Genomic DNA, 13,751 nt, shown 5'->3' on the forward strand with positions numbered 1-13,751 from the left:
GTGACACTGGGGACGTGGGGGTGACATGGGGGGACATGGGGGTGACATGGGGACATGGGGGTGACACGGGGGTGACACAGGGCACCCTGACCCCACAGGGCGCACGGAGAGGGCGAGCACCGCTGCCCCTACACCCCCCACCCACTGCAGCCCCATGGGGAGGGCAGAACCTGCCCCCGCTCCCACTGGACACATTGCGGGGGGGGGACACCCCCAGACCCCCATCACCCCCCATCACCCCCACACCCCCCCAAAACACCCAAAAAACCCCCAGTGACCCCTCTGTGCGCACCGCCTTTATTCCCAACCTCTCCAAAACGCACCACCCCACAAACCCCACAACCCACCCCAAAAACACCAATCACCCACAGACCCAGGCAGGGGGGGACACCCCCACACCCCCACACCCCCATCACCCCACATCACCCCACATCACCCCCCCAAAACCCCCCAAAAAACCCCACTGACCCCTCTGTGTCCGCACCGCCTTTATTCCCAACCTCTCCAAAACGCACCACCCCACAAACCCCACAACCCACCCCAAAAATACCAATCACCCCCAGAGCCAGGCAGGGGGGAGACAACCTCACACCCCCACATCCCCACACCCCCATTACCCCCCCCATCACCCCCCATCACCCCCACAAAACCCCCCAAAAAACCCCCACTGACCCCCATGTGCGCACCGCCTTTATTCCCAACCTCTCCAAAACGCACCCCACAAAACCCACAACCCCCCCCAAAAACCCCGAATCACCCCCAGACCCAGGCGGGGGGGGGACACCCCCACACCCCCACATCCCCACACCCCCATCACCCCCCATCACCCCCATTACCCCCCCCAAACCCCCAAAAAACCCCCACTGACCCCTCTGTGCACACCGCCTTTATTCCCAACCTCTCCAAAACGCACCCCACAAACCCCATAAACCCCCCAAAAATCAACAAACTACCCCCAGACCCAGGCAGGGGGGGGGACACCCCCACACCCCCACACCCCAACACCCAACACCCCGAACACCCCAACACCCCCACACCCCCATCACCCCCCCAAACCCCAAAAAACCCCACTGACCCCTCTGTGCGCACCGCCTTTAATTCCAACCTCTCCAAAACGCACCCCACAACCCCCCAAAACCCCGATCACCCCCAGAGCCACGCAGCGGGGGCCGCCACCAGGACCAGGGGGGGCACCAGCAGCGTGACGGGGGGGGGCGCGGGCGGGGGGGCGCGGGCGGCGTAGAAGCGAGCCACCTCCACGTTGGGGTTGCCCAGGGTGGGGTCGAACCAGAGCTGGATGCAGCGGCCGCTGCCGCGCCGCTCGGGGCTGGAGCGGTAGGAGTGGGACCAGATCTCCTCGCACAGCGTCGCCGGCGTGGGGAAGACGTACTTGAACTTCTGGCACATGGCCCCCGCCTGGACCTGGTTGGTGCTGGGGGGGCAGGGGGGGGATTAGGGGGGGGTTATAGGGGGGTTATGGGGGGTTATAGGGGGGTTTGGGGTCATACAGGAGGAATTGGGGGCGGTTTGGGGTCATACAAGGGGAGATGGGGAGGTTTGGGATCATGGCGAGTGGTGGTGGAGAGGCACTGGTTGGTGCCTGGGGGGGGTTACGACGGGGTTATAGAGGGTTTTGGGAGGTTTGGGGGGGTTATAAGGGGGTTACTGGGGTTATGGGGGGGTTTGGGGTCATACTAGGGGAGTTGGGGGCGGTTTGGGGTCATACAAGGGAAGTTGGGGAGGTTTGGGGTCATGGTGGGTGGTGGTGGAGAGGTACTTGAACTTCTGGCACATGGCACCCTGCGGGCACTGGTTGGTGCCTGGGGGGGTCATAGGGGAGGTTATGGGGGGGTTTGGGGTCATACGAGGGGACTTGGGGGCGGTTTGGGGTCATACAAGGGGAGATTTTGGGGGGTTTGGGGTCATACAAGGGGAGTTGGGGAGGTTTGGGGTCACGGCGGGTGGTGGTGGAGAGGTGGAGGTGAAGGGGTGGGGGGGGAGTGGGGGTGTGGGGGGTGCACAGGGACCCCAGCCCCTTGGGGACCCCAGACCCCACTGCCCCCCCCGGGGCGCCCCCACTGACCCGTGCTCCAGTTCCAGCCCTGGTGCCAGTTGACCTTGCAGGTGAGGGCGTCCTGGCAGTCCTCCCACCACTGCTCGCAGTCCTCGCGGCACAGCGGCACGTGCAGGATGCGCTCCCGGCGCCAGCTGGTGTCCGTCTGCGGGGAGGGGGCTGAGCGTGCCTGGAGCCCCCCAAAATGCCCTCCCCAAATCCCCCAAATCCCCCGAAACCCCCCTCCCCAAATCCCCTGAAACCCCCCTCTCCAAATCCCCCCTTTTCCCCCAAATCTCCCCTTTTCCACCCTGGCACCAGCTCGAGTCCGTCTGCAGGGCGGGGGCTGAGCGTGCCTGGAGCCCCCCAAATCCCCCAAATCCCCCCGCATCCCCCAAATCCCCCCCGCATCCCCCAAATCCTCCGCATCACCCAGATCTACCCACAAATCCCCCCTTTTCCCCCAAATCTCCCAAATCCCCCTTTCGCCCCAAACCTCCCCATTTCCCCCAAACCCCCCCTTTTCCCCTAAATCCCCCTTTTCCCCTAAATCCCCCTTTTCCCCCAAATCCCCCTTTTCCCCCAAATCCCCCAAACCCCCCCTTTCCCCCAATCCCCACCCATTTCCCCCATTTCCCCCAAACCCCCCATTTCCCCCAAACCCCCCTTTTCCCCAAAATCCCCCTTTCCCCCAAACCCCCCCTTTTCCCCCAAACCCCCCATTGCCCCCATTTCCCCCAAACCCCCCCATTTCCCCAATTGCCCCCACTCCCCCCCTTTACCCCCAACCCCCCCATTTCCCCCAAACTCCCGATTTCCCCAATCTCTCCCCTTTTCTCTGAAATCTCCTCTTTCCTAAATCCCCCATTGCTCCAATTTTCCCCATTTCCCCATTTCTCCTAAATCCCAATTTCTCCCCAAAATCCCCAAAATCCCTCCTTTCTCGAAATCCCCCTTTTCCCCAAATCCCCCATTCCCCCCCAAAACCCCCCCTCATTCCCCATTCCCCCCCAAACCCCCCCTTTTCCCTCAAACTCCCTCATTTCCCCCAACCCCCCCTTTTCCTCCTAATCCCCCTTTTCCCCCAACCCTGCCTTTCCCCCCATCTCACCCATTTCCCCCATTCCCCCAAACCCCCCATTTCCCCCAAACCCCCCAAACCCCCCTATTTTCCCCAATCCCTCCCTTCTCCCCCGTATCTCCCCTTTTCTCTCCCCCAAACTCCCCTTTTCCCCGATTTCCCAAATTCCCGTATTCAACCCCCCCCTTTTTCCCCAAATCCCCCTTTTCCCCCAAATCCCCCTTTTCCCCCAAATCCCCCTTTTCCCCCATTTCCCCCAATCCCCCCCTTTTTCCCCCCATTCCCCCCATTTCCCCCTTTTCCCCCAAACCCCCCAAATCCCCCAAATCCCCCCCCCACCTGCACGATCCAGGGCCCCAGGTTGGGGGAGCACTCGTAGAGGCAGGTGTCCTGGATGAAGTGGCGCTTGCAGCGGGGGGGCATGGCCCCGCAGTGCTCCCAGTTGAAGCCGTACAGGTAGGACTGGTCCCGGTGCGCCTCCTCGCTGGTGTTGGCCGTGCAGCACGCGTTGTCCTTCCACAGCACGCACTGCGGGGGGGGGGCAGTGCCCACCGGGGGGGGCACCAAGGGGGGCCAGGTTGGCACCAAGGAGGGCACCAAGGGGGCACCAAGGGTACCAAGGGGGTCTGGGAGGGCACCAGGGGGGTCTGGGAGGTCACTGGGGAGGGGTCTGGGAGGGCACTGGGGGGGCACTGAGGGTACTGAGGGGGTCTGGGATGGCACCAGGGGGGTCCAGGAGGGCACCAAAGGGGCACCAAGGGGGTCTGGGATGGCACCAAGTGGGCACCAAGGGCACTGGGGGGGGTCCAGGATGGCACCAAGGGGGCACTGAGGGTACCAAGGGGGTCCAAGAGGGTACCAGGGGGGTCTGGGATGGCACCGAGGGGGTCCAGGAGGGCACCAAGGGGGCACCAAGGGGGCACCAAGGGGGTCCAGGGTGGCACCAATGGGATCTGGGAGGGTACTGGGGGGTCTGGGGTGGCACTGAGGGGGTCCAGGTTGGCACTGAGGGGGCACCGAGGGTACCAAAGGGGGTCAGGAGGGCACCAAGGGGGGCTGGGAGGGTACTGGGGGGGCACCGAGGGTACTGGGGGGGTCCAGGAAGGTACCGGGGGGTCCAGGATGGCACCAAGGGGGCACTGAGGGTGTCTGGGGGGTTACCAAGGGGGTCCAAGATGACACAAAGAGGGTCTGGGATGGCACCGAGGGGGTACCAAGGGGGTCCAGGAGGGTACCAGGGGGGCACCGATGGTACCAAGGGGGTCTGGGGTGGTACCGAGGGGGTCTGGGAGGGTATTGAGGGGGTCTCGGATGGCACTAAGTGGGCACTGAGGGTACCAAGGGGGTCCAGCAGGGTACTGAGGTGGTCCAGGATAGCACCAAGAGGGTCTGGGATGGCACTGGGGGGGGTTCAGGATGGCACCGAGGGGGCACCGAGGGTATCGAGGGGTCCGGGGTGGCACCGATGGGATCTGGGAGGGTACTGGGGGGGTCCAGGGTGGCACTGAGGGGGTCTGGGATGGCACCAGGAGGAGTCCAGAAGGGCACCAAGGGGACACCGATGGTACCAAGGGGGTCCAGGAGGGCAGGGAGGGGGCACCAAGGGGGTCTGAGATGGCACCAAGGGGACACTGAGGGTATTGAGGGGGTCTGGGGTGGCACTGAGGGGGTCTTGGAGGGTACTGAGGGGGTCCAGGATGACACCAAGAGGGTCTGGGATGGCACCAGGGGGGTCCAGGAGGGCACCGGGGGGACCTGGAATGGCACCGAGGGGGCACCAAGGGGGGGCGGGATGGCACTGAGGGGGCACTGAGGGTACTGAGGGGGTCCAGGAGGGCACCAAGGGGGTCCGGGATGGCACTGGGGGGGCACCGAGGGTACCGAGGGGGTCCAGGATCACACTGAGGGGGTCCGGGATGGCACTGAGGGGGTACCAAGGGGGTCCAGGAGGGTACCAAGGGGGGCCAGGATGACGCAAAGAGGGTCTGGGATGGCACTGGGAGGGGTCCAGAAGGGCACCGAGGGGACACCAAGGGTACCAAGGGGGTCTGGGGTGGCATCGAGGGTATCTGGGATGGCACTGGGGGGGGGCAGGATGGCACTGGGGGGGCACTGAGGCGGGTCCAGGAGGGTACCAAGGGGGGGCCAGGGTGACACTATGGGGGCACCGAGGGTACCGAGGGGGTCCGTGCTGGCACCAGGGGGGTCCAGGATGGCACCAAGGGGGCACCGAGGATACCGAGGGGGTCTGGGATGGCACTTGGGGGGGGTCTGGAATGGCACCGAGGGGACATCAAGGGGGTCCGGGATGGCACCGGGGGGGTCCGTGGTGGCACCGGGGGGTCCGGGATGGCACCGGGGGGGTCCGTGGTGGCACCGGGGGGGTCCAGGATGGCACCAAGGCGGCACCAAGGCTACCGAGGGGATCCAGGATGGCACCGAGGGGCTCCGGGCTGGCACTGGGGGGGATCTGGGCTGGCACTGGGGGGGGTGGGTGGTGGCACCGTGGGGGGGGGGTCACCGTGGTGGGGGGGTATGGGGGGGTCCGAGCTCACCTGTCCGTAGAGGAGCCCCTCGGGGCCGGGGCTGCTCTTGTGGTGCGTGGCGTCCATGCAGACGTTGAGCAGCGACTCCCGCGCCCCCACCAGTGCCACCAGCGCCAGCAGGACCCCGGGGGGGGGCACCAGCACCGCGGGGGGGGCCGCATGGGGACACCACTGGGGATGGCAGCGGGGCGCTGGCCTTGTCCCCAGGGGGGGGTCAAAGTCCCCAGGGCGCACGTGGTGGCACCGCGCGACCCTTGGCCATGGGATGGTGCCAGGTAAATGGGGGGGTGTGGGGGGGTGAGGGGGGGGGGAAAAAGGATTTGCCCCCCCCCATCCGCCCCGTGACCTCGTCTGACCCCTCCCGGCGGTGCCGTGACCCCGGTGACCCCCCCGTGGGTGTGGTGGTGGCGGGGGGGTGGCATTGGGGGGGGGGGTAGTGGGGTGGGGGGGGGTACTGGGATGTGGGGGGGGTCCCGAGAACCCCGTGGGGGGGTCCTGGGGTGCGTGGGAGTCCTGAGATCCCTGGGGAGGGGTCCCTAGAGCCCTGGGGGGGGGGTCACAGTGGCTGGGGGGGGGTCCTGGTGCATCGGGGAGGGGTCCTGAGAGCCTGGGGGGGGTCCTGGTGCATTGGGGGGGGGGTCCTGGTGTGTGTAGGGGGGGTTCCAAGAGCCCTGGGGGGGTCCTGGTGCCTGGGGGGGGTCCTGAGATCCTGGGGGTGGGGGTCCCTGTGTGTGTTTGGGGGGTCCAGTGAGCACTGGGGGGGTCCTGGTGCCTGGGGGGGGGGTCCCAAGAGCCCGGTGTGGGGGTCCCAGTGTGTGTGTGGGGGGTCCAGTGAGCACTGGGGGGGGTCCTGGTGCCTGGGGGGGGGGGTCCCAAGAGCCCGGGGGGGGGTCACAGTGACTGGGGGGGTCCTGGTGCATCGTGGGGGGGGGGTCCTGACAGCCTGGGGGGGGGTCCTGGTGTGTGTAGGGGGGGGTCCCAAAAGCCCTGGGGGGGTCCCGAGAGCCACATGGGGGGTCCTGGTGCCTGGGGGGGGGGGGTCCCAAATATGGGGGGGGTCCCAAGAACCCCAGGAGGGGGTCCCAGTGCCCGGGGGGGGGGTCCCGTTTGGGGGGGTCCCACAGCCCCCTCCCCCTCCCTGGTGCTATCCGATGCCCCCCGAGGTCCCCGCACCCCCGGAGGTCCCCCAAAACCCCCCAAAACCCCCCAAAACCCCCCAAAACCCCCAAAACCCCCATTTCCCCCCCCCCTGTGGGTCGCGGACACCCGTGGGCACGGCGCCCCCCGCCCCAGCTGTCAATCACGGCTTGGCCACGCCCCCTAGAGTCTAGACCACGCCCCCTGAGTTCAGACCACGCCCACTGACCTCAGGCCACGCCCCCCGTGCTCAGGCCACGCCCCCTCCCGCCTTCAGCGCCCCGTGGACGTGGCCTCGCGGCGCTCCGCGCATGCGCGATACAGGGACTGGCTTCACCCCCCCCCCAAATTAAACAGAGAAGTGCTTCCGGGTCAGGCCGTCACTTCCGGGCGGGCGGCGGGCCGGGCAGGAGGGGAGCCATGTCCACGCTGTTCCCCTCGCTGCTGCCGCGCCTGACGGAGCCGCTGTGGTTCAACCTGGACCGGCCGTGCGGGGACGAGGGCGAGCTGCAGCAGCAGGAGCAGCAGCACCAGGCCTGGGTGCGGGGGTGGGGCTGGGGCTGGGGGGGGCGACCCCACCGAGACCCCCCCCACCCCCTTTATGGAGGCCGGGGCCTGCTCGGGGGGTGCCTCAGGGCCAGGCCCAGGCCCAGGCCATGGGGATGAGGGGGGGGGGAGGGGGGGGGGCACCATAAAATTGATTAAAATGAAGCAAATTAAATTATCCAAATTAACCGAATTAAGGCACTTTATTCAGTTTAAAAGCAACCAAGCAGCTGGGAGATGCTCAGCGTCCCTCTGGCTCCGAGGCTCTAATTAATTAAGTAATTGATTAATTGATTAATTGATTGATTAAGTAATTGATTAATTAAGTAATTGATTAAGTAATTGATTAGTTTAGTAATCGATTAATTAAGTAATTGATTAAGTAATTGATTAAATGATTGATTAAGTAAATGATTGATTAAGTAAATGATTGATTAAGTAAATGATTGATTAAGTAAATGATTGATTAAGTAAATGATTGATTAAGTAAATGATTAATTAATTGAGCTCTAATTACCCCCAGCAGAGGCCTCGTTAGGGGCAGGTTAATTCCAGCCCTCGATGCCAGCAGGGTATGGGGACACCCCCAGCCCCCCCTGTGCTGAGCGCTGTGTCCCAGGGGATGTGTCCCTGGTGGCCTCGTGGCTTCTGTGACAGCTTTCGGCTGTCCCCACCTTCCCGGTCACTCTCTGGGGACAGGGGCTGTGGGGACACTTTGCTTTGTGTATTTTTTGTGGTGGGGGTGTCCCTCCCTCACACTGACCCCCCCCCCTTTTCTCCTTCCCCAGCTGCAGAGCATCGCGGAGAAGGACAACAACCTGGTGCCCATCGGCAAGCCGGCCTCCGAGGTGGGTGCAGCCGTGCCACGGGGCTGTTGTCACCCCCAAGGAGGGGACAGCGGGGACATGGGGGGGTTTGGGGTGATGGCAGTGGGGCTGGGTTGGTGGACGCCCCGCTGTGATGGGTGGGGGGCTGTGGGGGGCTGTGGGACACGGCACCGCAGCGCCCTGAGCGCCGGGACACCCGCAGCACTACGATGAGGAGGAGGAGGAGGACGATGAGGATGATGAGGACAGCGAGGAGGACTCCGAGGACGACGAGGACATGCAGGATATGGATGAGATGAACGACTACAACGAGTCCCCCGACGACGGGGAGATCAACGAGGTGAGCGGCCCTAAATCCCACCCGGCACCCCCTGCCCCCAATACCCAACTGGGAGCTCCCCCAGCCCCAACCCCGGACCCCACAGCCCCCTCCATGCCCACGTTTCCCCCTTTCCCTCCCCAGGTGGACATGGAGGGGGCCGAGCAGGATCAGGACCAGTGGATGATCTGAAACCCCCGCGTCCCGACCGACCTGGACAGACTGTGGGGTGGGGGGCAAATCCTGCCCCACTGCCCGCCCTGGGGCTGGGGGCTGCTCCTGTTCCAGGGGGCCGGGCACGGAGCCCCCCGGCGGGGCTGGAGACCCCGGTGGCACCGCCGGGCACCCAGCAGGGTGGGGGCACCGGAGCACCGCCGCACTTTTGTACTAATAAATGTATTTTTTTGTAGGAAACAGCCCCAAATCCGCTTGGGGTGCTCGCCACCCCTCTTCCCACACCCCCAGCCCCCTCCCCGGCTCTTCTCAGCCCGGGCCCAGGTAGCGCAGCTCGGCCACGCCGGCGGGGATGGCGGGGCAGTACTCCAGGCTGGCTCGGTGCAGCCGGCAGCGGTAGCGGCCGCAGCTGCGGGCGTACTGCAGGAAACGAGGCGCCCCGGGGAAGAGCACGTTGTCGGCCAGCACCGTGGCCCCCTCGGCCAGCAGCCCGTGCTCCTCCAGCAGCCGCAGGTCCCGCAGGTAGCAGCGCTTCCAGTGGGCCATGAAGACGAACTGGGCTCGCTGCAAGCCGTGCCGCTCCCGCAGCCGCGGGATCACCTCCGCCGAGGGGCCCACGATCAGCTCCACCTGCCCGGGGAAGGAAGGAGCCTCGGCTTCCTCGCCAGCCCCTCGCCAGCGTGGTGCCGGGGGGCTCCCCAGCACTGTGCCGCTCACCTTCTCGTCGGCGAAGCCGGCCAGGCGGATCACCTTCTCGGCCACGGCGGCGTGCCGGGGGTCGGGCTCCACGGTGTAGAGGCGGGCGCCGGGGGGCATGGCGTTGGCCAGCAGCACGGTGCCGTAGCCGCAGTAGGTGCCCAGCTCCAGCACGGTGCGTGGGGCCCGCTCGCACAGCAGCCGCTCCAGCAGCTGGCCTGGCACGGCACGGCATGGCACGGCATGGCTCGGTGCCCCCTGTGCCGGCGCTCGGTGCCCCCCTGTGCTGGTGGGGGGCTTGCCACGGCTCTGCCCAGAGTGCCATGGCTTGGTGGGCACGGCCACGGCTTTGAAATGGGACTTTTGGCACTGCTGCGGTGCCACAGCTGTGCCAAATGTGCTGTGGCTTTGAAATTTAGCCATGGTTGTGCCGGCAGTGCCATGGCTGTGTCAAACATGCTGTGGCTTTGAAATGGCACCGTGGCTTTGCAGGCAGTGCCACGGATGTGCCACAATGCCAACGCTTTGAAATGGGGCTTTTGGCACTGCTGCGGTGCTACGGCTGTGCCAGATGTGCTGTGGCTTTGGTATAGTGCCATGGATGTGCTGACGGTGCCACAGCTGTGCCAAATGTGCCGTGGCTTTGAAATGGCACCGTGGCTTTGTGGGCAGTGCCGCGGATATGCCACAATGCCGTGGCTTTGAAATGGCACTTTTGGCACTGCCGCGGTGCTACGGCTGTGCCAGATGTGTTATGGCTTTGAAATAGTGCCACAGATGTGCTAACAGTGCCGTGGCTTTGAAAGAGCACCGTGGCTGTGCCAAAAGTGCCATGGCTGTGCCAGACGTGCTGTGGCTTTGAAATGGTGCCATGGTTATGCCAACAGTGCCACGGCTATGCCAATGGTGCCACGGATTTGAAAGAGCACTGTGGCTGTGCCGTAAGTGCCACGGCTGTGCCAAACATGCTGTGGCTCTGAAATGGTGCTGTGGCTGTGCCGGCAGTGCCATGGCTGTGCCAATGGTGCCACAGCTCTTCAATAACACCATGGTTGTGCCAACGATGCCACAGCTGTGGCAAATGTGCTGTGGCTCTGGAATTGTGCCACAAATGTGCTAACAGTGCCATGGCTTTGCAATAGCCCCGTGGCTGTGCCAGAAGTGCCACGAGTGTGCCAAACGTGCCGTGGCTTTGAAATAGTGATGGGGTTGTGTTGGCAGTGCCACAGCTGTGCCCACATTGCCACGGCTTTGAAAGAGCACTGTGGCTGTGCCAAATGTGCTGTGGCTGTGCCAGAAGTGTCACGGCTGTGCCAAACGTGCCATGGCTTTAAAATACTGCCACAATTGTGTCAGCAGTGCCCTGCTTGTGTTCGCAGCACCGTGGCTTTGCCAAAAGCCCCACAGCTGTGCCAAATATTCTGTGGCCCCGAAATAGGGGTCAGGGCTGTGCCGGCAGTGCCACGGCTTTGCAATAGCCCCGTGGCTGTGCCAGGAGTGCCACGACTGTGCCAAATGTGCCGTGGCTGTGCCACCAGTGCCCAAACCCCTCTAGTAACACCGTGGCCGTGCCGATGGCACCGTGGCCGTGCCAAATGCGCCACGACCACCCCCTCCCGCTCACCTTTGACCGGCCCCACGCAGCTGAGGTGCTCGCAGCGCTGGCTCCAGCGGTCGAAGGTGCTGAGGACGTGGCGGGGGTCTCCGGGGACGGCGTTGGCCAGCAGGTACTGGAAGGCGCGCTGCTCGCGGGGCACCCCGCTGAGCCGATCCCGCAGCCAGCCCAGCAGCACCGCGCGCAGCAGCAGCGCCAGGAGGTGCCGGGAGCGCAGCAGCAGCGTCAGCAGCAGCGGCACGAAGGCCAGGGCCAGCACCGCCGACACCATGGCCGGGGTGGGGGGCGCCTGGGGAGAGGGGGGGGCGATGGGGGGCGGCTCTGGGGCGAGCCGGTTGGGGTTTGGGGCGTCCTGGTGAGGTTTTGGGGCCTCCTGGTGGGGTTTTGGGGCCTTCTGGTGGGGTTTTGGGGCCTTCTGGTGGGGTTTTGGGACCCCCTGGTGAGGTTTTGGGGTCTCCTGGAGTGGTTTTGGGCCCCCCTGGTGTGGTTTTGGGGCCTCCTGGTGAGGTTTTGGGACAACCTGGTATGGTTTTGGGGCCTCCTGGTGGGGTTTTGGGGCCTCCTGGTGAGGTTTTGGGGGCTTCTTGGTGTGGTTTTGGGGTCTCCTGGAGTGGTTTTGGGACCTTCTGGTGGGGTTTTGGGGTCTCCTGATGTGCTTTTGGGACCCCCTGGTGTGGTTTTGGGACAACCTGCTGTGGCTTTGGGGTCTCCTGGTGTTGCTTTGGCATCTCCTGGTGTGGTTTTGGGGTCTCCTGGTATGGTTTTGGGGTCTCCAGGTGTGGTTTTGGGGCCTCTTGGTGGGGTTTTGGGGTCTCTTGGTGGGGTTTTGGGGTCTCTTGGTGGGTTTTGGGGCCTCTTGGTGGGGTTTTGGGGCCTCTTGGTGGGGTTTTGGGGTCTCCTGGAGTGGTTTTGGGGCCTCTTGGTGGGGTTTTGGGGCCTCTTGGTGGGGTTTTGGGGCCTCCAGGTGGGGTTTTGGGGCCTCCAGGTGGGGTTTTGGGGCCTCCAGGTGGGGTTTTGGGGCCTCCTGGTGGGGTTTTGGGACCTCCTGGTGTGGTTTTGGGAACGCCCTGGTGAGGTTTTGGGGCCTCTTGGTGGGGTTTTGGGGTCTCCTGGTGGGGTTTTGGGAACGCCCTGGTGTGGTTTTGGGGTCTCCTGGAGTGGTTTTGGGACCCCCTGGTGTGGGTTTGGGACCCACTGCTGTGGTTTTGGGACCCCCCCCAGCGTGGTTTTGGGATCCCCTGGTGTGGTTTTGGGGTCTCCTGGTGGGGTTTTGGGAACGCCCTGGTGTGGTTTTGGGATCCCCCTGGGGGTATGCATGGTGCACCCAGGGGTGCTCGGGTCTTGGGGGGGTCTCCAAGGGCTGTAGGGGACGGGCAGACGGACAGACAGGCAGCAGCTCTGCTGACCCCCTGCACCCCAAAACCAGCCCCCCAAAACCAGCCCCCCGTATGGCTGCGTGGACAGACAGACACGGGTTCTGCTGACCCTACACCCCAAAACCTGCCCCCCACAACGCTCACCCCACACCCTGCAACATGCAGCCCCCCCCCAGTACCCCACAACCCTACCCCACACCCCACAGCCCCCTCCGTGCCCCCCGACCCCATACCCAACTTGGGGTCTCCTGGGGACTCCCCCGACCCCAACCCTGGACCCCACAGCCCCCTCCATGCCCCCACCTCACCCCCCACCCCCTATACCCAACATGGGGTCCCTTGGGGGTTCGCCCCACCCCACAACCCCCTCCATGCACCCCACAGCCCCCCCCATACCCCCTGCCCCCCACCCCCCGCCCCCAAATACCCAACTCGGGGGCTCCCCCAGCCCCAACCCCACACCCCTCAGCCCCCCCCAGCCCCCCTGACCCCATACCCAGCTCGGGGGGCTCTTGGGGTCTCTCTGCCCGCAGCGGGGGGCTCCCACCTGTCCCGGTGCTCCGAGCGTCTCCGAGCCCCCAGTCCCCCCCCCCCCGGGCTCTGCTCCCCGATCAATTATTGATGCCATCGATCAATTATTGATGCCAGCGCCGCAGCGGCTCCGGTTACGGGGAATGGGGTTACGGGGTGGGGGGGGGCTGGGGGGGCTGGGCAGGGGGCTGCGGGGTGGGCGCGGGGACTGGGGGACCGGGACTGGGGCTGGGGGCACCGGGACCGGGGCTGGGGGGCTGTGGGCACGGGGTGGGGGATGGATTTGGGGGGGATGGATGATGGGTTTTGGGGTGGATGCAGGTTTTGGGGGATGGGTGTGGGATTTTAGGGGGTGGGTGCTGGATTTTGGGGGATGGATGCTGGATTTTTGCGTTGGATGTTGGGTTTTGGGGGATGGACACCGGATTTTGGGGGATGGACGCTGGATTTTGGGGGCGGATGCAGGTTTTGGGGATGGGTGATGGATTTTGGGGAGTGGACGTTGGATTTTGGGGATGGGACAACGGATTTGGGGGGATGGATGCTGGATTTGGGGGGATGGACACTGGATTTTGGGGTGGACGTGGATTTTGGGGATGGACATCGGATTTTGGGGATGGATGTGGGTTTTGGGGAAGGATGATGGATTTTGAGGGATGGGTGCTGGATTTTGGGGAGTGGACATTGGATTTTGGGGATGGACACCGGATTTGGGGTGGATGTGGGTTTTAGGGGATGGATGTTGGATTTTGGGGGTGGGTGCTGGATTTTGGGGATGGACACTGGATTTTGGGGGATGGACATTGAATTTTGGGGTTGGATGCTGGATTTTGGGGGTGGATGCGGGTTT

The 13,751-nt window shown here is 64.7% G+C and overlaps 3 protein-coding genes across 3 annotated transcripts; 1 reads left to right on the forward strand and 2 right to left on the reverse strand.

Moving 5' to 3' along the window:
- Positions 1-1,078: 1,078 nt before the first annotated feature.
- LOC140001593 (folate receptor gamma-like) lies at positions 1,079-5,959 on the reverse strand (the record flags this gene model as incomplete). The annotated part of the gene is made up of 4 exons (XM_072033553.1): positions 1,079-1,432; positions 2,080-2,219; positions 3,474-3,662; positions 5,690-5,959. Coding segments are annotated over 4 exons (888 nt in total), but the record flags the coding sequence as incomplete, so codon positions are not given.
- Positions 5,960-7,173: 1,214 nt separating this feature from the next.
- ANAPC15 (anaphase promoting complex subunit 15) lies at positions 7,174-10,777 on the forward strand. The gene is made up of 4 exons (XM_072032970.1): positions 7,174-7,357; positions 8,152-8,211; positions 8,393-8,530; positions 8,654-10,777. The coding sequence occupies exons 1-4, from the start codon at positions 7,238-7,240 to the stop codon at positions 8,699-8,701; spliced, it is 366 nt and encodes a 121-aa protein (XP_071889071.1). The 5' UTR covers positions 7,174-7,237; the 3' UTR covers positions 8,702-10,777.
- On the reverse strand, positions 8,993-11,519 carry LOC119716805 (transmembrane O-methyltransferase homolog). Its single transcript, XM_072032972.1, has 2 exons — positions 11,004-11,519; positions 8,993-9,597 (listed from the first exon to the last, which is right to left on the reverse strand). The coding sequence occupies exons 1-2, from the start codon at positions 11,263-11,265 to the stop codon at positions 8,993-8,995; spliced, it is 867 nt and encodes a 288-aa protein (XP_071889073.1). The 5' UTR covers positions 11,266-11,519.
- Between the last annotated feature and the right edge of the window lie 2,232 nt (positions 11,520-13,751).

This window comes from Anas platyrhynchos, chromosome 1 (genome assembly GCF_047663525.1).
Source record: "Anas platyrhynchos isolate ZD024472 breed Pekin duck chromosome 1, IASCAAS_PekinDuck_T2T, whole genome shotgun sequence".
NCBI lineage: Eukaryota > Metazoa > Chordata > Aves > Anseriformes > Anatidae > Anas > Anas platyrhynchos.